Source organism: Cyprinodon variegatus, unplaced genomic scaffold, assembly GCF_000732505.1.
Source record: "Cyprinodon variegatus isolate N-32 unplaced genomic scaffold, C_variegatus-1.0 Scaffold350, whole genome shotgun sequence".
NCBI lineage: Eukaryota > Metazoa > Chordata > Actinopteri > Cyprinodontiformes > Cyprinodontidae > Cyprinodon > Cyprinodon variegatus.
Genome location: NW_015150803.1, coordinates 275,558 through 300,209, shown reverse-complemented (window position 1 = coordinate 300,209; position 24,652 = coordinate 275,558). Strand labels below are relative to the sequence as shown.

Below are 24,652 nucleotides of genomic sequence, written 5' to 3'. Positions count from 1 at the left end.
TTTACAGTGAGACTGGCAAACTGATGCTGGCTGCATCAAAGCCCATCTGGTTCAGGGGTCATTTCCTCTCACTGTGCATGCACCGCCTGCAGAGTGCAAAGGCCATTTAGCTAACACTGCTAAAACCTGAAGATTACAGGGGGTTAGCATCCTGTGACTAAAACACAGAGGGAAATATAGATCCATGAGAAAACCATCCCAGGTTCAGTATTTAACAGTAAAGAGCCATCTTATTTAATCTGACAGTGATAAACAGAAGTTTATATTATTATACCTGCTAGAATGGTGTTTTTGTAAGTTATTTACTGAAAATGTAAAAGTATCCTGCAGATTATAGCAAAAACATTCTACAAAGAAGAGAGCAGCAGCTGAAAATGGAAAATACAAAAAAAAGCTTTCAAGATCATGAACAGAGTGAAACCGTATTTCCTGGACTATAAGCCGCTATTTTTTCCTCACACTTTGAAGCGTGCGCCTTATGCGAAGGTGCTTTTCTGAGGATTTTTGGGAGCCGTTAGGGGGGGGATTTGAAGGTTGCAATTCAAGTTGGAGGGGGGCATTTTTCTTTTGGCCCAGGCCCTTGTTACCAGGGGCACGGGAGAGCACGTGTCTCGTGTTTTCATATTTTCTGATTTGTTTTTGCCATTTTAGCTGTGCTGCTCCTGTGGAGAGTGTGGGCAACTGCTTCAGGGCTTCATTAGAAGCTCTAACTGCAGAAAGCCAACAAGCTAATAAGAGCTAGCATTTTTCTTTGTCCCTATTCCAGGCATTATATGTGGAGCTCCTCCTACAGGTTTGGAGGGGGGCAGTTTGATATATACGAACTGCTTATAGCCCATGTGGTTTCCAGTTTAAAAAAAATGAAAATAAATAAATAAATTCTCAAGCTGGACATAAACTGTATTAATATTTGCCCTTTTTGGGCTCCTCCTGATGAGGACTTGTAAAGTCGGGTGAAAATCAAACATTTTTAAAATTCTATCAGTCCTCGTGAGGTGTTTGTGGGAAAATTCTACTGTTGAAGAAGAGCTACGAGCCAATTTACCAGAACCTCGAGCACTGCGCATGTGCAAATAAGATCTTCTTATTCTTCGTCCAGATTGACGAGTCTGACCAGCACCATCTCTCGGCGCTGAGTCTGATGTGCAGGTTTTGGACATGCAGTGTGAGCAGTTGGAACGCATCAGGCCGTACAGCGTAAGAACATACATCGTGGGCTGTAACTTTTAAACCCTGCAATTTCATTGTACAGTTTGAGCTGTAGCTGAGAACAACGATTGAAAATATTGTACAGTGCATGTGCAGCCTTAGTTGGTGCAGCTTACTTTATAGTGAGGTGCACTCTATAGTTTGGAAAATACGGTAACATTTTTGTAGTTTAGTGTCAAGGAACATTCAAATAAAATTTCAATTTTAATTTTTGTCTAAATCCATCAGGCTCATTAGGTTAACAGTGTGCATATGTGCATAAACACTCCCTGTTAAGGCTTCACACTGTGCCTGGGCTTTGCCATACAACCACATCTTGTTTCTCCTTTGAGCTTTTCTGTTGAACATTGAACAGTAGAAACACAACAGAAACTATCGGTTTTCATCCCCAAAACATGTCATGTAAGGACAGTAGGGATAAAATATTTGGGTTTTTTTTTCCACGTGTTTGACTCATTTACCATGACTTGAATTTTAAAATAAATGTATTCCTAAAATTAGATTTGGAAACCTTCTAGACTGCTTCATCTACTTTAGTAGTAAACGAGTCTTTAAAATTCTACATGTTGGGGAATGTCAGCACTAAATTAAAGTAAACCTCTGAAATCCTGGAGCTGTCCTGAAAAGAAATGAGTCGGGTGACTTTTTAGACATCTGCAAGTAACTGGAGACTGTCATCACACGGACAAGAAGATTACCATAAAGAAAGAAACAACTACATCAATAGAGGCACTTTTTCAAAAGTATGCAGCAGCATGGATGTGGAAAATAACAAGCACCATGGTGAGAAGTACAGAGTAACCACTCAACCGCTTCACACCGAAGCCCACAGTTTATCTTATCTTCCCAGCTCACTGTGTGAAGCTGTCAGGGAAAAGAAGCTGTTATGATCCACCGTCATTACTCCAACTCAGATTTGGTTTTAGAACATCTGGGAGAGGGACGGCTGAGAGGCTTAATCAGACGTTTGAGAGAAAAACAAAAACTGAGTGCTGCTAGAGGAATGTTTATATATGCAGGACAGGCAATACTAGCACCTAATGGACGGCAGTGTTTCTAGTAACACTCACTGCTCCATATCAGCCCCTGGGTGACCTAAAAAAATTACTTAAATTGCTACAAAACTACAAAAAAAACGTACAAAACTGCTACGTAAACATGTGTAAAAATGTCTCCCTTTGAAATATAATCAATCTGCACAAAAAGTTAATAAGGGGCACAGCATTATCCCCCTTTTATCAGTTATTTACATACCAAGAAACAGGAACAATGGTGTGTAAATTGGAGCAGTTTTAAAATGCACACCTCATCACCTATTGTTGACATTCTGTCTAGGATTGTGTGATTTGGCCAAAAACAGAAATTGTGATTCTATTTTTGATTGAGATGACATGTGTGTTGGGAGTTGGCGCTGTATAAAGAAACTGAATTGAATTGAATTGATTGTCTTCTTCACTAACAACAAACATCAACATGTTTGGCTTCAGGGCTCCATTGTTTTCATGACCTTTCATGCTCTCGTTGTTAAATGCTGCATGGTAAGTAGGCCTGAATGCTTTTGCAATAATTATTAATCATGATTATTTTTAACCAATACTGTGATGTTTGTAAAAGTCAATTTGAGACAAATTCATTTATAGTTGTAAAAAGGTTAAAATACAAGATTTGATACATTTTTGTTGTTAAGATTATAATTTAAGTTTAAAAACTCTAATATTAAAAGCACAGAATATAGAAAAGCTAATAATGAATTGCATATTTTGGGCTTCCCTCATGCTGTAATTCTGTACGTTTTTATTGTTTGCTTGTAACAGATATGCTGGAAGCAACACAGTTTTTGACACAGTTTATATTATGAGAATGTGGATGTTCTCTTATCTTTGTTTCTTTTATTAAACATCACAAGTTGAAGAATATTATCTGGTCTTGCTCGCGTTACAATACTTGTTGCTAGACTGATTTTCCATGCGGTACAGAAGAAACTGAAGGAGCTGGAGTGCCACTACAATGTGATTTAGATTTTCTTTTGCACTAACCTCAAGCTTGTAGATGTTTTATTGTAGAGTTTCAGTTTTTCATGACGTTTAAAGCTACTTGTCCAGAGTCCTTTGTTGCAGGACTTTTCTTTAACCTTTTTGTGAAAAGGTGCTTAGTTCTACTTGCAGGCACGCACCCACAGTGTATTGCTTAAAGGGCTGCAGTGAGAAATTTAGTGTCTTTTTCCTGTTAAATATGACGCAACCAAAATTGAGAAAATTGCTTCTGCAATTTGAAAATTATGTTTTGTTTAATTGCAATTATATAGCAAATGTAACCAATTGCCCAGCCTTAAGAGAAAGTTGCTAACTTCTAGTACTTATGCATACATTTGCTCACAAGCTGTTTGACCAAAATAACCCACTTTAAGTGTATTACTGCCACCTAAAAAGAGTGTGAAATTTAATCTGATGTAAACACAATTAGCCATCTTTGCAGTTTAGAAATGACCTTTTTTTAATTGATTACAAATGCAATTATTGTCCAGAAGTGTTTTTTTTTTTTTCCCCACAAGATCCAATGTAACAAAGAGTACCAAGCTCAAGTCATAACAACCTTTAACTGGTCCTATTGGAGGAAAAAGATCCCCCGAGCATGATGCTCCCTCCACTGAGTATCCCTGTTAGGCTAGGGTGTTTAAAGTCTGTCAGTCTCATGAAATGGCAATGAAATACAGAGTAGTTTGTGGCTTTCAGGAGTAAAAAAAAAAAAAAAAAGTTCAGTTTTTCCTGACTTGTGGGTATTTGTTTGCAAGTTCTTACCTCGAGAGGTGTGGGGGAGATTGCCTCACCATCAGGCCCCTGGGACACACACAGCTGGGGGGACATAGTGGGGGATTCATCTATGTAGGGCAGCGTCTCAGAGCTGTCCTGGGACTTGCCGTCTTCAGCTCCGTCCCCATCATAGCCATCTGTGTTATAGTTGAAGTCTAAACAAGGGGGAAGGAGAGAAAGAAAAAAAAAAAAGGTTTAGTTCAGTTTTTATGTAATATGCCTTTTGATCATAGTCTGGAAGAATGGTATGTTTGCTTTGAATTTTAGCCCAGATTTCTGCTGAAAAAAACTAAAGTAAATAATTCCACATAAAAACAACAAATAGATGATAAATTACCTTGATCAAAATATCCACAAACAATGGAGCCTTCAGGTAAACAAACTAAATGTAGGCATTAAATGTAGGAGCTTCCTGATGGATGATTTGGTTCTGGGTTGAATGGCATTTTAGAAACATTTTAGATGTGTTTTTAGGACAGTTTATAATGAAAGTATTACTATAAGATAACTAGAACAAGAATTTAAAAAAAAGAAGGTTTAATTAAAAGTATTCCCCTGTGCAGAAATACTCTAGAGGCGGACGCCTTGGGGTCCACCCCGACTTCTTTTCCTGTTAGCATACAGCCTTATATCAGATTTTGTGTCAGAAATCAGGCTGAAAATCCTGGTCGACAGTCAGCCCTAAGTAGCAGTGACAGCTCTAGTGGAAGGGAACGACGATGACTGAAGTAACTCCTGTCCTGCTGTCAAAAGAGCAGGAGAAAAAAAACAAGACGACTAGAATAACAAGTACATCCAGGAATGTATTCAAAGCCTGAGTGAGAAATAAAATAAGCCATAGGGTTTATTACAGGGTAATACCATAGCTGGTTCTTTCACAGATAGCAGCACATTTTTGTAACAGAAGCAAATTGAGTCAGCACTACATGAAAAGCAAATTTTCTTTTTGCTCTCATAATAAATCTTGTTTTACAGGAAAACGACACATTGCTGCTGGCAGGTGAAGAAAAAAAGAAAAGCAGCTGACTGTGTGGGAGGTGTGTGGGTGTCCGATTGCTGATTACTGGACAAGCTAGTCCTGAATAGGGAGGCTGTGTTTGTGTAAAACATATCAACGATCTCTAATGAGATGTAGATAAAAACTAATAGGAAAAGGAGCACTCTGTCCCCACTGGGACAATCCACCGACACAGTCGTTTGGCCCACCTGTCAATCAGAAGCTCCATCTGCACGCTGGCGTATGCGTGGATAATTGAGAATGTGAGAGAGGGTTTAATGCAGCTGTCATACAAACGGCTGGCATGTTCGGCATTTTCAGAAAGAGATGGATTTCATGAAACGCTGCAGGACGCCACAAGCAGAAGACATTAACACACTGAGCATAATACCAGGAAATAAAATGTCTGCATGATTTGGTTTTGGTCCTTCCCGTCATTGACAACCCACTGGGAAGCATAATAGGACTCATTCATAATAAACACCTCAAAGCTTCGGGTTTTTCATTAACTGGGATTCAGTTTGTGAGTCACTCATCAGAACAACGATGCATTAACAACTACCAAGGTTGGCTCCTTCTATTTTAAAGCAAGCAGCCATTTTTGCTCTGTATTCTCTATTTGTAGAAACATCTGAAGGACACAGAGCCACAAATGTTAGTCAATAACTGAGCAAGCACCAAGCTGCACAATAAACTGCAGACTGTAAGCTACCTGCTTTCTGGCTTAGCTCATTGCTAACTGTTATGCATATTAGCTGTGCAATCAAACAGTTTGAGTCCATCAACTTGCCATTTGATTGGTCCATTATCCCTGCTTAGTGATGTTTTTGCAGACAACAGAGAAGCAGAAAGGGAACGGCAACTAAATATGTTAAAGCTTCCCTGCTACAAGTAATGAAATAAACAAATAAACTAAGCATGCCCCAAAAACTTGCTGCAAAACAGACAGAAAAATTGTAGTTTTACCAACAAATATGTGACTCCAATAAAATCCCAGCAGGTGAAAGCAGCATAGACACAATGAGGCAATAAGACATGTTCTGCTTTGTTTATTTGTGGGACGACTGCATCAGAAGAGGCACCAGAACGGAGCTGATCAGCTGCTGTTAAAAGACATTAAGGACAAGTGACTAGAGAAATTCTGACACCAATGCTGAAGTCTCTTTTGAGTCCGATGATCCCTGAACCTTGACACTGCTGTGGATGGTAAAGCTAATTATCTTCAAAGCTTCATCCAGGTGAATTTGCTTCAGTTCCTGTTTGGGTTTTTTCTTTTTTAATCAAACTGGTTTCCTTCTATTTTCCACCATCACTATGCTCACTAAAGATTCTTGTTAATCAAATCTGTAGAGAGATGTTTAATATCGGCCAATGTTGGTCTTTTTTATGCTAACTGGTATCGGTTCAATATTTAAAACTGGGTTAATATTAACAACCAATATTTATGTTTCTCAAAACGGTTGATAGCTGTAAATATGGGTTATTTGCCAAAACAGCAAAGTTAATATCAGATATCGATATTGACCTAGAGTTTTATAAAATGCATCCGTAGAAATCTGGCTTTGTTTCGCTGCACGAAAAAGGTTCAGATAAAGAGTATGTAGATAAAGAGAAAAGTAAAATAGTAAACATTAATGGATGTACTGATAAAAAAAAACGAAATCATTGACTAACACTATTTTTATTACCTCAAACCAACAATAATCCAAAATACAGCTAAACAAGCAGAGAAAAACATCTATTTTAAACTGTTTTCACTGCTGGTTAATTAGATCACAAAAGCAGTTCAGTAATTTGCAGACTAGTTGGATTAGCTTTACAACATTCAGCGCTCAAACAACAATAGAGTTCCTCCTAAACACAAGCAAAATCGGATGTTTCCTCAGAAGTCTAACAAATGTGTAAGAAAAGGCCAAATGTATTTAGATCCAAGTTAATAGTAATTTATATTGACATCCATCTCATCTTGATTATCGTTTTGAAATCAAGAGATGAAGGATGACAATATGCTGGACACCTCAGCTCTATACGGTTGCCTTACATCATTGTATGAATGTACTTCTCTAAACCTTCACAGGAACAGAAAATATCACTTCCTCTTCTTTTGCATGAAAATGTTCATGTTTCATTCACAGACCAACATTTTTGTGATGATCTCTTGTTTATCCATAGCATTTCTGAAAGGATAAAACATGGGCAGCTTTTGTCAACTAAAGCATCTGGATGTTCCTCATGCGTGACAAACACTAAAATCCATCCAGGGCTGCCAATCAATGGAAAGAGATCATGTTTTAGTAAAGAGGAACCAGCAGCTGTATCCTGCTCTGTTTGGCCATCTGTATTTGCGGGATTGAAAACTGGAACAAGATTGACACGCTGATTGATTGAGTAACTGGTTTCATCAAGTCAGAAGAAATAACCTGAGAGGAAAGTCAGGTTTGTTTGTTTTTTTTATCTACCCAGCTATTTCATTGCACACCTCTGAGATAATCAATGTACATGCTGTAAGGTGTCAGATACACACAGACTGTATAAACCAAAAGGAGCAGAGCAGGACTCACCCTCACTGGCAAACAGGGAACGAATGGAGCACACAGCCTCAAAGAAGAAAGCCATAAATGCGGCAGGGTGTTGAATTGAAACAGACCTCAGATGTAGATGTTCAGTTTACGACCAGGCAACATCTTGTCCCATTCTAAAAACCAGAGGTACCAACTCTAAATCACTGCATGTGTGGACTGTGGCTAAAAAAGTGATATGAAAACCATGCAGCCAGAGTACTACTCATCAGGTCTGAAGGCTCGCCTTGTTTCAAACCTTTGAGCCATCATTTATTCAAATGAAGGCTCGTGCGTAGTTCACTTCTAAAAGCCAGCTGATGAGCATGCAGTAAACACATCCACAGTGAGCCGTTGCTAAACATGAGACGGCAGCTTCTCTGCAGCTCACTTTGACATCGCTGTCACTTCCCAGCCAGCTGGTAGACAGCGTCATTAAAAGGTCACATGTTTAGAATAAACACTAACATCGGTGTTTTTAAAGGATTAAAAAAATACACATGTAAGGTTACATAAAAATAAACAGCTACAGACGGAGACAATCCTCTGTTATAAATAAATAAAGCTCCATTACTTACGAATCACATGTAGGACTTTACAACAACTGTACACCTATACACGTTGCTGGATGTTTAGATTCAGTTGGATGTCATTCAGGTGAGTATTTAAAGGTATAGTTTCGTAATTTTTTGAAAAGACCCGCCCTCTCCACTAAAAAAAAATGCACACCTACAATCCTGTACCTGCTCCCGATAGGGAACGCCTATTAAACGTGTGTGAGAGTATGTAGGTGCCTGCTTCTTGTGCACGCTTTGTTTAAAAGTTGCTGTTTGCATCGCTCATACAAACTTAGTTTCCAAATGATTTGCAATTTTTCCACTGTGTCAGACTCACCACCAGTATGTGAAAATGGGGAAAAGCACGTAGGACTGCCTTAGGTAAACATACCTACAGAATGATTGACAATTGGGAGGACCACTTATTTAGATGATGCACCCTTTAAAAGAACATCCTCAGCTGAAACTTTAGGTTCAGCATAGAAATAACCGTCTACCTTAGTGTTGATGAAAGATGCCAAGATGTCCCATCATTACATTCATTACAAATGAGATATAAATGTTATCTTATGGTGATCCTTAGCAAGAGATGGAGGTCCTCATACTTTGATTTTTTTTATTTTTTTGTCACATTTTAAAATTCCTCTCAATGATAAGGGGAAAAAAAGTTTATTCCAGTTTTAAACAGTTTGCATCTGTGTAGATTTATTACAGAAACATTTTACATTTACAGTTTAGAATATCTCAGTAGAAACATTACTGTTACATGTGTCCAAAACAGAAAAACCTAAAGTTAAAAAATTAGGGGGGGATACATGGTTATGTCACATGCTAACATGGTAGCATAGCATGTTAGCAGGTTTTGGACAGTTTCAATGTAATTTATAGAGGAGGTTTAATTCAATAACAACACAAATCAAAGGTACAGTATTAGACTCATATTATTGGATGACCAGAGTTTGCTCCCAATATATGTAACATAGAAAAATAAAATGCAACCCTTTCCCCACCTGTTGCTGTGTACTGCAACTAAGCTAGCTGTATAAAGCTGCTAGAATTCCCCTTAATGTCCCAACAGATACATTTGTTTAAGCTAAAAAATTTACTGCAGAGTACACCAACCTGCAGATTGTTGAAAACAAAATGAACAAAACAAGCATTTTTATGCAATAGCCTATGGAAAGCTTTAACCAAAAGATTTAAAGGGGATATCTAAAAGTTTAACTCCTCGCAGGCAATAAGATGCACAACTGTCAGCTGGCTGCCAGGTCTGCAGATGCTAACGGTAGGGTTGTCACGATACTAAACTTTTCAACTCGATACCGATACTAAGTAAAATATTCGATACTCGATGTCATTTTCGATACCACAAGGATAAAAACAAAGACTCCAAAATTCAAAAGATTAATTAATTAATAAACAAAATACAATAAATAGATAAATAAATACAATAAACAATATTTTGAGGTTGTTTGCTATGCACAATATTAAGCAAGCTTGATAAAAAACTTGAAGTGTTCCTTCCTTGGCTATGCTTTACACACATAACAATAACACTAGCCAAACCAGTTAAGAAACAAAAATAATTCCCAGCAGCTGCACCTGTTCTGTTACTGAAAAAAGCCTGAAACCGAAAAGTGCACAGAATTATTCAATCACACACTGTTCAGAAAGTGCATTTTCCTCTAATCTGCACATAAGATGAATGACTGTTTAGGTGCCACTGATGGTAGCACTGTATCGATACTTTTGAAAATGAGTATTGTATCCGGATACAACTTTTCAGTATCGATACTTTTTTGAGTATCGATACTTTTGACAACCCTAGCTAACGCTGACCTTTGGCTAGAATTAGCAAACATTCTGTTAAAATCTCCAGAAGTAAAGCTATGCAGCTTCTGAGCTACTCCCTAAATTAGCATTAACACTCAAAATTTGGCGGATGTTCACAATCGTTTTGCTTCGTTTTTGTTTTTTAGGTTTGAATCAGAGAAATGTAACGCTGAGAAGAAGTATTTCTTAGCTCTAACACAGAGTTAGTAGGGTCTGGCAACACTTGAGTTACAACCCATGTCTATTGGTGCAGGATCCTTTGGCATCAATGTCACCAAAATCTAATATTTCCATATTTTAGATCTGTCATAATTTAAATAATCATTATTTTTTAGCAAAAATAATACTTATAATAATAGATACTGCACCACTGTAGAGGCCTGGGATGTTTTATTTTTGAAAAATTTATGTTTTTATTAAAAAAAATTCCACAAATGACCTTTAAATCTATGTATCAAAAATAAAATGTTGTAAAAATAATAAAGATCAATACTTTATCATAACAAACAGCAAGAAGAATGGTGTATTTTCTGCTCAACATAAAGTTAATAAAATTTATTAATTTTGTTCTCATTAAGGGTGCATATTGTCAAGGAAATATCTAATCTCTCGGTTAAAAAATAGACACTACAATATCTCATTTAAATGAAACAAAATTTACATAAATCTTCATTTATTAGAGTTTGGTTTAAATTAATAGAATAATTATCTACATCGCCTCAATGTACATTAAAGTCACACTAACACTAGAAAACAAATATTCATATACCAGTATGCAAATTGGTAGCAAAAGACAGACTTGTCCAACACAGCATCATGAGAAAAAAAAAGAGGGAATAGATTTTTGATAGGCGTATTTCTTTTTAGAGGTGATACATTTTATATACAGTTGGTTAAATTTGACTGATTTTAGATAAATGTCTGGCTTGTAAAGGTTAAAGCTGACAAGCTGCAAGAGCCAAACATCAAAAGCTCCACAGTAAATCGTGAAGCATGGGAATAATCCATTTATTATTTATTCATGCAAAACAGGCTGCCTTTCTCTGGTGTTATGTAAACAGTTAATTTCTTTATAAGGTATTATTTTGTAGCAGAGTCAATCGTTCCTGCCTTATTAAAAAAAAGGCAGCAACGCTAAAAGGTCCAGCCGACTAATGCAACCGTTTTTGGTTCTGCCCACAAAGCTGAGCTTTATCTACTAAATGACTGATCCAGTGGTCACAGTTGGGCTAAATCTCTAAATGCTGAGTCATTACTGTAGCATTAGTTAAACAGAAAGGCTGTATAAACATGCTGCTGTAGGATGAGGAAAGAGCCTTAAGCAAGATCCAAATCATATCCACCGCCCACAGAATGATGTGCCAACATAGGCACAGAGCTTTTTACTAAATACAAGCTTTGACTGAAATGGGTAGGTGATGGGACGGTGGGTTCACTGGTTCCACTACAGGAAGCCATTCCTGATGTGCAGTCAATGGATGAAGAAGGTGGTCATCTACACAGAGCGGGCTTTTCTGAATGAATATCTAACAGACACTTTAGAATAATCATAAAGGGAACCTCGTGTGGATGTTGCTCCGTTTTTCAGATAAAATCCATTCATTTTTATAGCCCTAATTTGAAAAAAATGTGAAAGTGAACAAGATATGAGTCCGCTTATAAGGTCTATATATCTCCTTTGAGCTTGCTTTAAAGCTGCCCACAACATGCTTTGGGAAGCTGGGGATGCCAGGTAGGAAACCCAGATACTCTCTCCCTGTTACCCAAACCACAGAGTCATGCTCTACACAATTACTCCTGAGCTCTGCTGTCGGCACCAGATCAATGGGGCCGCTGTTATTACAGAGAAGCTAACATTGGAAAACCTTTTATAATGGGGCGAATACACAGAGCACACTGATCTGCATTTAAAACCCTTTCAGCTGCGCTGTGTGACTCAGACTGTCTGGAAGTGTTCACATCATCAAACAGCAGTTTGAGCTTAAACAACAAACTATAATCATCTCAGTATATCCTTAGAGGTATTGTTAGACACCTTAAATGTTTAGTTCAAGAAAAGTTTTGATCTTTTTAATTAGGTAATTTCCCATCCTCATATTGAAACATCCAAACTCAGCTTGCTCTCCATCACATCATTGATTCCTCTTTAGTTCTTGTGGTGCAGATTAACAGTAGTCGTATGAAAAAAAAGAAACTGAATAAATTTAAATATAGTCTAATTTCAAAAATACCGCTGTTTCAACTCAACTGGTCAGACCGAATGTATAAAACAAGCATAAATTCTGATTTGGAAAGTTTAGATTTTCCTAAATCTTTACTTTGATTCAATTTCTCCCTCCTGAACATGAAGAAGAGCAGCATTCAACCAGAGAAAGCTGCTGAGAGCAGGCCAATTTATTTATAGTTGAAGAGACCAGGAATAATCAAATCAATAAAAATTAGCTGAAATCATAAACTCTGATCTTCATCCATCACAAAGCTCTAAGGATCTGGGCAGGACTTCTAGATGTGTAAGTATACAGACCGATCCAAGAAAACAAACAGCTGGCTGTTAATCTGATGCCTGAACAATCACTTACATTTAATGAGCTGTTTTTAACAGAATCAATAACCCGTGTCCCAATGTGGGCTTCTTTGATTTCCCATTAAATCCGGCTGGTCTGCAAACCACCTGGGTGGGCAGATCCTGCGCTGTCAGGGACAGCAGGGTTTCCTCTGGTCTTAGCATAGCTCCAGAATAACACTCTTTAGAGGATCATTCTGCATAAAAACCATCTCAATCCAGGAAAGACTCGCCTCCTATACGCCGTTATGATCTAGAGCACCAGCCACAGAGGGATGAAGACGTTTTACACTCTTTATCTTGTTAATGCTGTAACTACAACAGTTCAATATCTGAGAAATCCTAAACCAAGTCTCCTCTTCTAACAGACATTTGTTCAACAATATACAAGCCCTTAATCTCTTGCTTGGAAATGAACATCCATTGATTTATTTATCAAATTTAATGGATTTTAATGCCAATTAAGGCCTTAATTTCAAAAATAATAATTTAATGACTTAATGATTTTTAATGACCCACAGAAACCCTGTATATATAAGAGAGTTATGGGTACTACAGCCATTTCCCAAATTCATTAATTTAAATAATAATAATGACCTAATGATTTTTAATGACCTGCAGAAACTCGTGTTCAATCGTTTAGATGTCAGACACTGAGAGCTGGCAGCAAAACATGTTGCTAATAAAGACACAATAAATGTGGTGTAATGATTGACCTCTATCAGCTCATCGCTCTCTCTCGGCTAACCTTTCCTGACAGATGACTCTCAGTCCAACTGTCAGTCTCAACATCAAAGCTTTCTCCACAGAGACAAAGATTAACAGCCCATTTGAACCGGATGCTTCCTGATACAAGCTGATGCGCAATTTGTGAAAGACAAAAAGTAAAACTTTCTACAGCCTGAATTCTAAACTCCCTGGAGGGTGAAAACGTTGTAAAAACGTGACCGCTGTGTACTGCTGCTAACACACTACCATCTTCATTTTTGTTGTAAAATGTGACAAGAGCTCAAGTGTCTCTTCCCTAAGCTCATTATTTAGTTTCTCCTTTTCTACTTCAGCTCTGACCTTTAAAGGGGACATGAAGATGTGTGAAACGTTCACCGTCGGTAGCTGAGATAAACTGTGTCAGTACGGTCACAGAGAGAAACGGCCAGGATTGTACCGGGAAAAAGTAGTTTCGCTACGATACAAGGGCAGAAATAATCAAAGGTCTTTAAGCTAGAGAAACTATGCATGTGTTTTGTTATTTCAAAAAGTTTAAAATGTCCTAGAGTAATGTCAGACTCTGATATCAATTAGGACTATTTTTGGCCGTTATCACTCCGTCGCGTAAATACCGAAGACAGTTCCTGAGAACAGAAATACACTAACAGCCAGCAGAAGGATCCACTACGGAGAACAGAGGCAATGATAGACGGCATTCTGTAGCACGTGAGCAGATGTCTCACCTTCCCTCTGTTCTCCATAGTGGATGCTTCTGTGATCTGATCATGAAAAGAAGGGATTGTTTATTTACACTAAACTTCACATCTATTCCTTTGGACCCTGGATGATCCTTACTAGGCTTTAATAATATATGTAGCTAAGTGTTAATTGTAACTGTACAGCTAGATCACATACAGAATAACTCTTTTACAAAAGACTTTGGTAGAGAGCAGATTGCTGCAAGCCAGGTCACTGTAGCAAAAAACATAGAAGGCATTTAGTAAGATGCGGGAGGTTAAAAAAAAAAACATACAAAAAAACGATCAAATTCAGTCTTGTAGATTATATTTTTAAATTGACATGACCTATCTTGGTGTGCATTTGGAATAAACATGCAGTAAAATGGTGAAAAAAAAACATCTTTTTCAGATTTAACCTCCTAGATCTATACTAGGTGAATATGTAGGATTTAAAAAGAGAGAACTAGCTTGATTATTAAAGTATAATTTGATCTTTTTGTGCCAATAACAAAATATCACCCAAACCACCACAATCTTTAGTGTGGAAGTTGTTAGTAGCATAATGATTATTTAACCCAAACATTAATCCAGTAATATATAAAATAAGTCTTCTTCATAGCCGACTCTTTTCCACCATTGGGAACGCTGTTCTTGCTGCACGCTCGGAATCCAACTCATAAAATCACAGTGAGAAAAAGTTGCCGCTACAGTGTGAGAATAATCAGGGAGCTGTGCTGCTTTCCTCAGCAGTTTCCTCTGGAGTGAACGGATTACATCATGCCCTGCTTCCAGCCAACACTGTGTGGGCACCGAGAATCTGGCCTGCAGACAGCGTGTGTTGCTGAAGTGAATAAGCAACCAGACAAACACACATAGATCTACAACACTTGAGTTTCAGATATTTTTTTTTTACCTCCCTCTAAAGAAAAAAACTCTCGTGTGTGTGAAGTTATTATTCTGTGTCCTAAACACTGCTGCTGGAGATGGAGGCAAGTTAAAGAAGAACAAATCAAATCCTCTGAAGAGAAAAACTGCTTCCAAAACAAAGGAGAATTTCAGCTGCCAGGTTTCAGGCTTTCTAGCACCAACAGTCCATTAGTAGCATAACAAATGCACAGTCATTGAGTCTGTATGTGTGTTGATGCAGTGAATGTTGGCTTCCACACCTCCCTGTCCTGCTTTTATCAATTAGAGGGTGACACTGGGGAAATTAAAAGCCTTCATAAAGGTCCCAGTTACTCCAGCCCACACCCATAAAGCATTTTTATAGCAGAAATCCGACATGGGACTCTTTTGGCCACAACAAGCTGCATTACTCCATCAATCCTTTAAACTCACAAACTCTTCCTAACAAACTCCCTTGTATTAAAGCGTCCATAAAGAGAATCAAAAGCATACCTGTTGGCTTAAAACAAGCAGCTGCTGACCAAAGGGACACATGAGGAGCAGGAGATTGCATTCTTTACTGCTAGCCGCTTCGTCCTGGAGCCATCTGAACTGGAATCAATACATGAACACACCCATCTCTTCCAGACAACATCCCACTTCACTTTACAATGAGAGAGAAAGCACAGGGCCACGTGTTCACGCAGCAACAGATGGGCGGATGTTTCCGACGATTCCCGCTGCACGCATTCCAATCTAGTCTCTTTCTGGAGCGGGAAATTGAGATTTTATAGGAGGGAGTCAGTATCTCTGAGATGGTTGCAGGTTTTGAGAAGAAAAAAAAACGATGTTTGCAACATGTTAAAGTTGAGGTTTAATTATAGCAGCGACGAAAATTCATCAGTGTAGAGAAAAACTTTAGAGGTTTCTAAGAGGGTATGATTAAGAAGGTAGAGGTGAAATGAAACAGGATGGACAGAAAAAGAGGTGTGAATGAGTCATGGTCACCTTTCCATTGTGACTGGACTGCTCCAAGCAAAACCACTAAGACATCTGCCTTTGGTTGCTTTATTTTTAAAAGGAGGAAAATAGAAGGGTGCAACCTCGATTGATACTCCAAATTAGCCACATCCGGGTATGCATGTTCTCACCTACAGACATGTTCAATATTGAACTAGAAACCAGGAGATTTAGATGAAGTTGTAATCTGAACGTCTTTTGCTGGAACTGCCATCGTTCAATTAGCAGGATAAAGCCGATGTCTTCAATATACAGTGATGTTACAACAAAAAAGTCCTTTTGTGATTTAACGAGATTAAAACAACATGACGTAGTGACTTAATTACAGAGTGAAAGATAAACGCGGTTTTCAAATGTTGCACATAACAAAATCTGAATGGTAGCTTGTACTTCTTTGTTAGACCATCAGTCAGATTGAATGGAGATAAACTCCAACTCAAGTTTTGCCACAGATTTTCTAATTAGAATAGATCTGGAGGTTTTCAGCAACCATCAAAATCCTGAATATGATATGATTTAAACCGCCACTCCATGGTTCAATCTCCCCTTCTTCTCAAACGTCCTTCAACTAGACAACTCTGACCTTACTGCTGAAGCAAAGCCACGCCCCTTATTGCTGCCACCACCAATAAGACTGTTACTCCAGTATGGTGGAAATACCTTCTTAATCTAATGTTCCACGATTCTTCTTCCTCAACGATCACTAATCCTTCACCAAGTAAAATCCTGAAGCAGCCCAATTGTTTAACAAATTTATGAACCTTCTGAACTCAATCAGACTGTATATAAAACTAATCTTAGATAACCCGTGCATGATGGGAAGGAAATCACAAAATGTTAAAAAAAATATTAGTGTATAGTTCACATCCTTCATCCAAAACACACACACACACACACTACCAAAGTGCATTTCATGGAAGAGTTTTTCTCCTCGTTTAGAAACATGTCTAGCACCAACAATAATGGCAATATAGGATTCAGTGATAAAACAGACCAATAAAAATGAATTCTTGAAGATGAATTAGAAGAATTTGTTTAGATTAATTGGAAGCAGTGATAGGACACATTAACAGTGCTGAGAGTCTTTGGATTATCAGGTTTAAGTTAAATCAATCCAGTCTGATTGAGTCGTCGCCGGCTGGGTCATCTCATTTACTCCAGAGACAGACCAACACATAAAGGTCAACATGAGAAGAGACTCCCACCCTCAACCCCAAAAAGAGAAAATAAAAATAGGGAAGCACACACAAAGATTGAAATGTGCCATAAAACCCAATCTGCAGGAAACGCACAAGTAAACACTTATCACTGCAATCCAACAAAACAAACACCCCTTCTAAGCTAAGGGAGATGATGAAGGGGGCTCATTATGTTGCTACTTCACATCGAGTGTACACACATGTAGGGCACCTCCTGCCAGAGGACAGCCTGATAGAAAGCAATATTGTCCCTTAATATGTCAAATGACTGACAAATCCACAACTGCTGCATATCTCCACGAGCCAAACGCCTGCAGGAAGCCAGAGATAAGGGCCCCCCTCTGCTTCAGAGCCACATGCGTGCATGCATTCAGTACCCCTACTCTTTCCCTGCAACCCCCCCTAAACCCAACCAGGCCATGTTGCCATGGCAGCTACTGTAGACACTATATGTTATAATTACCAAGCACAAATCTCAGGTTCAGGCTGGTTAGAAACAGCAAACCGCTTCCATACGTTATGGCAAAGCCAATCACAGCCAGAGCCCAAAGCTGCTCCTATCTGCAGGTGCAGAAACACCTAATGAAGAGACCCAGAATAAGAAATATTCACTACAACGCCACTAGTCCCCAGGCTAGAAGTAGGCTCGAGGAGATCAATCAGTAGAGCTATTCAGTGCCAACACACCCACAGTCAGTGCAGTAAAACAATCTGCTCTGTGCTTCTACTGCTCCATGAGCCTCTAACTGTGCAAACCTGTTGGTGGGCATGCACTAATGATGAGTGGATCAAACCGTCCAGTGGCACAAATGCCCTACAATGAAGTCATTAAAATGCAAAAGCCCAGTTACTGCCTTTGGGGCAACCCAATCAGTGACTGTACTGTCTGTTTAGTAGGCTCCATAGACCAATTATGAGAATATGATGCAGTCAGGGGGGAGACGGGTAGAGTACTGCAGGGTCAAGGAAACATTTCCCACTTTGGATGTAGTGGGGGTTACTTTAAATTCCCCAATAATAACAAAAAAATGGTGGATTTGTAATAATGTATTTGGGTAAGAGTTTAAACACCAATTTAACGTTTGGGTGTTTCTTCTTTTTTTAATCAATACATTTGATTGTGAAATATATCACAGACGAGTCCTGAAAAACGAGTTCCCTCATGTCTGCTAGTCCTTAGCCCTTTGTTGAACATTACTAAAACAGACCTGAACCACCATCGGTTTATCCAGAGCACCCCAAATGTTCTGTTATCCTACTGATAATAGAGCATTCAACAATGTTTTAAATGTTTTGATCTGTATCCTCTGTTTGTACACATTAGCCATTAAGGCTTAGCTGAACTTAACTAGCTTAGTTAAGAGTTGTTTTTTTTTAATGAAGTATGTCTGAACAGGAATTAAGATTTTTGTTTGACCAAGAATTAAAACATTTTTGTTAATAAATTCACCAAATAATTTTTTATTATTTCCTGTTTCCTGTCTCCTGTTATTAATTTTAAATTGAGAAAATAATTTCATACATTTATATTTCACCAAATAATTTTTATTTACTTTGGATTGGATTTGCTTTGACAATTGGGTTAATGACATTGCAAACTTTTGAAGATAACCTTTGGTTTTCCAACATAAACATCAAGGCTGAACTGTACTTTCATTGCATGATGCTACTAATAGAGTTTAACAATATTTTGGTCTTTTGCCTGTTTGTACACAGTAGTCATTTAGGCTTAGCTGAACGTAACTATTGTAGTCAAAAGTTTTTTTTTAATGAAATATGTTTGACCAGGAATTAAAAGATTTTTGTTTATATTTTGAATGTGAATTTATTCTGGATGTGTGCAGATTTAACTGATTGACCATGACTTTTGCTCAAATAAATGTTTTCCCAAACAGTCAGCTGGGCGTGTGTTCACGTTAAGTTAATTGATTAATAACTAAATAACATAAATGCATACATTAAAAACAACAGTTGTTTATTTAAGAATTTGTTTCATGAATCTGCTAAATGATTAAAGACTATTTTGACCCATGAGGGGGAAAAACAGTTAAACTAAGTCCCGCCCCTAACCTTCTCCCATTGGGTAACTCTCCTCCCAATCTGGTAGGTAATAACAAATACAAAATCAGGTAAAGTGGCTTTAAAATACTTTAAAAACCCTTGTTATAAAATGGATTCCCCTGAACCAAAGTCAGCTGGTCTAAGGTTTTGTTGTCCAACAGAATTCAAAGGTCCCACAGCCACCGTCACAGCTAAACAAAAGCTAATTTCAAACCTGCAATAAAGCAGCTGGTGGCTATATGCTAATCCTCAGGCGATTATATGTTTAGCAGAGATAGTTATTGCAGTCACACCTTGTTTCTGTTTACAATAGGTAAGACAGATGGAACACAGTAGGCCATGAGTAGAAAAATCTGCCACATCGTACTGAGTTTCTTCCTGAAACAAAGGAGAAACAAACATTGTCTATCAAACAGGACTGGCCGGGGATGACACCGTAAAATCAACAATAACTGTATAGAGGGATGTTTGAAATGGCTCTACAAGAGAACATGAAAAGTCTTTATTATGAGCTATATGCAGATACACCATTGTGAAGGCTCAGACACAAACTGAAGCACAGAATAAAGTAAATGTTTCCATGAGAGGCTGTAATGATGCAACTTGGGTGGAATAGCACTAAGCAGTGTTTTAGCACCTATTTTAAGAGGATATAAGACAGGAAATCAGCTCCCTTTTCACGAATCTTCAGGTACCGTCATAAAGGAATCAGGAGTTGGTGGATTTCTATCTTTACAGCTTAGATTATTTGTGAAGGAGCCACAATTTCCTACGAATTGGTTTAAAACATTTTAACTTTGCAATAAGCACAGATAAAATGTTGTGAATTAACAATGGATGCCTATTGCACAACTAAGTTGGAGTTATTCTCTCTCTCTCTGTATGCCTTTTCTAAATTCTCCTGACCATAAATCTATAAGTGATGTTGGCATTTTTTTAAAGGCATTTTGTCTGTCAGTCAGTAACAAAGTCGCTCCCCTGTCACCCTTTCCTTACAATCTCACTAATGCACATTTCTGTTATTCACCAGAAAAAATGTTGACCGTTCTGAACATCAAGGCATTGAAACAAAAGGAAGACCATCCATTAAAGTTATTAAGATAATGTTTAAAAAAAAATGAAGTTGGCAAGCCGTGAGGTTTTTAGCAGCAGACTGCATGTTTACATCTGAGGAAACAGCCTGGCGAGTAAAGCAGCAGATATCAGCTTTTATAGCCTCTCAGTATCAGATATAAACAGCAGAACAACGAGGAATCAGTTTCTGCCCAGTAAGCATATTTACTTCAATACATACTTAGTGAGTCTCCCCTCAATGTCTGCTGTAAGTAAGTCTGATGATTATAACCAAACAGATAAACTGAAAATAACATTGCTAGGTTGCACTAAAAGGTGAGAAATCCCTCGGTGGGAGCAACCATTTTAAACAATTCTAAACTGCAGCTAAATAAAGATGCACCAAAGATGTGATGAAGTTTTAGCTGATGTGGCAGAACAGACTCCATTTCTGCAGAGGAGAGTCGACAATGTAGTTTAACAGTTCCTCTTTATTTTCACAGGTTCAAGTTGTTACATTTTGAAACTATTTTTGTAGCAAGGCAAGAACCTATGAGGCCCTGATGTAGTATTTTACTGCAAGACACTATTATTATTATATGATTATTTTTGCCATATGAGATTAAAAATCCTCACATTAGCACTGTTACTGTGTGCATATACACCTATTCTCCCTTAAAGTGCAAGCCCAGCAGTATTTTATATATATACAGGTGCTGGTCATAAAATTAGAATATCATGAAAAAGTAGATTGATTTCAGTAATTCCATTTAAAAAGTGAAACTTGTATATTATANTATACAAGTTTCACTTTTTAAATGGAATTACTGAAATCAATCTACTTTTTCATGATATTCTAATTTTATGACCAGCACCTGTATATCATGCAAACCTCATGTAAACTATCCCCACTTCTCAAAGGAAAGGAGAGAATGTCAGTTCACTAGCAATTTACTTCAGTGTAAATGAAGTACATTCCTGTCTTACTGTAACTTTTTCTTTGGGACTTACTCCCCACTTACCAAATTAGTCAACAAACAGGATCAATCTATCCCTCCACAGCAGGGGAAACCCATAACTTTATGAATAGAGTCTGCACTTTGCCAGTGAGACTGAAAACATTCAAATTAGCCACTGCACACCAGACAGCATCTAATTCTTGCTTTTCTTGTTTGCACACAAACAGAAGTAAATGCATATAAGATCAATCTGCACTGTCTAACAGTAGGAAAATATCCTGACTACTGCAGGCTGATTTATACTCAGAAACCAGGTCGTCTGCTTGTGTGTCGCAGTGAACGCAAACCTTCCCCCGCCCCTTCCGCAGACACTCTGCTGCACCTCTCCAAAATTGTAGGTGAATGCAGACAGATAGGAAGCATACGCTCTATGTGTATTTCCTGTTTGGTACCTTACCGGCTTGTTTTGTTTGTATGACTCCTTTGTGGAAAACGACTTGTGAAGATGGACCAGCTCAAAGAGCGATGTGCGCAAGAATGCTGGGACCCTTTTTCCACCTGGATCCCCGCTCTTTTTCGCCCTCTTGTCCCTCCGTTGTCGCACAAACTTGCCCCTTGCGTTTTTCTACTTTCTCACCACCTCGGCCGTATTTAGACCCACAGCTAGTTCATGATTGTCGCTGTTGCGTTGCAGCGTGGAATAACATAGCGCAGACCACGCTTCAATATTGGACATAAATCAAAAGTAACTGCGACAAGCTCACTGTGACCCACTGCTGCGGGAGGATAACCAGCCCTTTAGGCTTAAACTGCTGGGAGGACTGAAACAACTGGATAAAAAAATGTCTTCAGTCAGAGCCCTCTCCAGACCTGCTGTGAGACAGACCACTACTGGAGTCAGCAGCTACAAAACTCTTTGAAGAACCCCCTTTAAAATTAGTTACAGTAAAATTTATTCTGTATTCAGGATTAACAAACCTTAGAAGATTTAATTAAATATTTTGCACCAAGCAAAAAAAGCCTTTTGTTGATTGTGCCCAACCATAAATGGTCAGCTTAAACGGCATAGATGTGCAGATATGCATGTACATTTATTAATATGGGGAGGCCATCGAAAAACGTCAAGTCTGTTTATAGAGAGTTAATTGGAAAATGCGAATGTTGTGCTTCTTCACCATCTTGTTGGTGCGAGGTGATCAGAGCAGATTCCATAATGGATTCAGTAAAAATCTGATTGAGTTCCGGGGGATAGGCGACCATTGATTATAAAGACTGCATATTTACAGCTGGGTTTGTACCTGAGTGGAGCAGAGCCACATGGAGAGTTATTAGGGTCTAAGGCATTACCTGTTTATTTACTAACAAAGTGTGAGTAGTACTTGATTTACCTGTAGTTGATCTGATGGATAATCTAACAGATAAAATCAGTATTTGTAACCATCTCTACAGATACCACAGGATTATACTAAGATTTTACACAAGTTATGATGCATCTATCATTTATTTACTTTTATTTTATGTCCTAAATATATATTTTCTTAGCTTTTCAGTTTTTTTCCCTGTATGGGGGTAATATTTTAGTGTTTTATAAGTTCTGCTTTGTTGGCAGTAAAGGGATGGGCAGTGCTTTTGAAGCAGGTTAAAAACCATTGATAGGTATAAATGTGGGGCGACAGTGGCGTTGGATGTGGGAGTTTGCCCTGAAATCGAAGGATTGACGGTTCAAGCCCCGGCTCTGACTTTCAATGTCGTTGTGTCCTTGGGCAAGACACTTCACCTGCATTGTCTACTGATGGTGGTCAGAGGGTGAATGAATGTAGTGTAAAGCGCTTTGGTCAAGTCTCCTGACTTGAATAAAGGCGCTATATAAGTACATGCCATTTACCATTTACCATAAATTGTCCTAAAAGTTAAACAGTGCTAAAGCTAATGGTGGCATAAATTAACAGTGCAGGAACCTTAAAGGTATGCCATGAACAGTCAATGTGTTCAGCAACAAATCACTGACATGGTTCACTTTAGTTGAATCTAACATTTTTAATACTCAGGATCAAAATCAAAGCAAGTTCTTACAGATTGATATAAGAGTCCAGTTTAGAAACCTGAACTCACTTTGTGTCCATTCTGCGATTTTGTGACATGTAACTGTGAGATGTTTCCCCATCACAGCCTTTTCCCAGGCTCAGGACCTCATAAAACTGTCTAGCAGTCCATTAATGTCACCTTGTTCATCTCATGTGTTGAGCTTGACAATCTAAGAATTTTTCATTCGTTGCCATGATGATCAAAGTGAAAGCTGGTCTGTATCGGCTGCTCCAGCTTCCTGCCTGTCTGTGTCATGTGACCTGATCTACATGATGCACTCAGACATCCAGGGACAGCTGTCGGTGTAGGAGTGAGAGCAGAGCAGGGAGCAGAGAGGAGACAAATGAAGGCAACCTACATCTAAACGCACAAAGGAAATACCCATTCTCCCCTTATTGTAATCATCACTCAATTATCTCTTATCATGAAGTAATAAACTGCTCTACCTGCCAGCATCATTGTTTGCTTTTGGCCTCTTTCCATATTTCCTCTCTATGGATCCCTTTAATGCCAGATGAACCACATCCTTCAACATAAGCATATAGAGAACATACTGAGACCAGAAGGCAACAGCTTAGTGGGTCAATTAATTTTTAATGACCCAGACAAAAGCATATGTAAACAAGGACACAGAGAGAAGAGCAAAATATCAACGAGCTAAGGGATTCTTAAATTTAGAGCCACAAACTGATAGTGGATACATCTCTGAATGCAGAACGTAATCAAATTCCTGAAGATTCAGTAAATAGGTCGGCTCACCTGCATCAGGCTGGTTGACTGGTTGTTGCTGCAGAGCATCCATCAGCTCCAACTCATAATGGTCTCATCTTCCCTTCCCGTCTCCCCCCACTCCTCTCTTCCGCTACACTAACCTGAATGCTTAATGATGGCCCCTGCCTTCCGGGAGCATGTAAACATGCCAGCCTCACCATTGGCTGAGGAGGAGCAGTAGAACTATGCCGATTGGGCGAGACGGATGGGGCACGGATGGCAGAGGAGGAAGAGAATGGTGGTTACCACAGCCCTACAGCATGACTCCTGTCCATGCTATGGAGCACATACACATGTACTAACCAACACACAAGGCTTTCAACCCCCAGGGTGAAGGTCCCCACAGACTTGGAAGACAAACACACTGAGACACATGACACACCCTCTAACATCAAGCACAACAAAGAGCCTTACCAAAACAATGATGGTAACACATTTAATCCTTAAACTAGTGCTTTCTTTTAGGAGTTAATAACTATCAAACAACTTATAATTTGAATGAAAGGGCATTTATTTAGGCAAATTACATCTATCTGTGTAAGCTATGCGATTATAAAGAACAACCTTAGATGCAAATCAAAAAAGCAGGTGTCCTTACTGCTGCAAGCAAAGAACATGTTCCGTACAAGGAAAAAAAGAGAAAT

General features: G+C 38.5%; 1 protein-coding gene across 5 annotated transcripts in view; it reads right to left on the bottom strand.

The window, feature by feature from the left end:
- abr (active BCR-related) overlaps window positions 1-24,652 on the bottom strand; it is a 151,969-nt gene that overhangs the window by 84,538 nt on the left and 42,779 nt on the right. For 2 of the 5 annotated variants that reach the window (XM_015385871.1, XM_015385872.1), the window contains exon 2: window positions 4,008-4,174. In XM_015385871.1, coding sequence (XP_015241357.1) covers window positions 4,008-4,174 — 167 coding nt within the window. Of the gene's footprint in view, window positions 1-4,007; window positions 4,175-15,373; window positions 15,465-23,683; window positions 23,712-23,996; window positions 24,130-24,652 lie in introns of those variants that run through there. The other 3 variants (XM_015385874.1, XM_015385875.1, XM_015385873.1) reach the window with 3 other exon arrangements.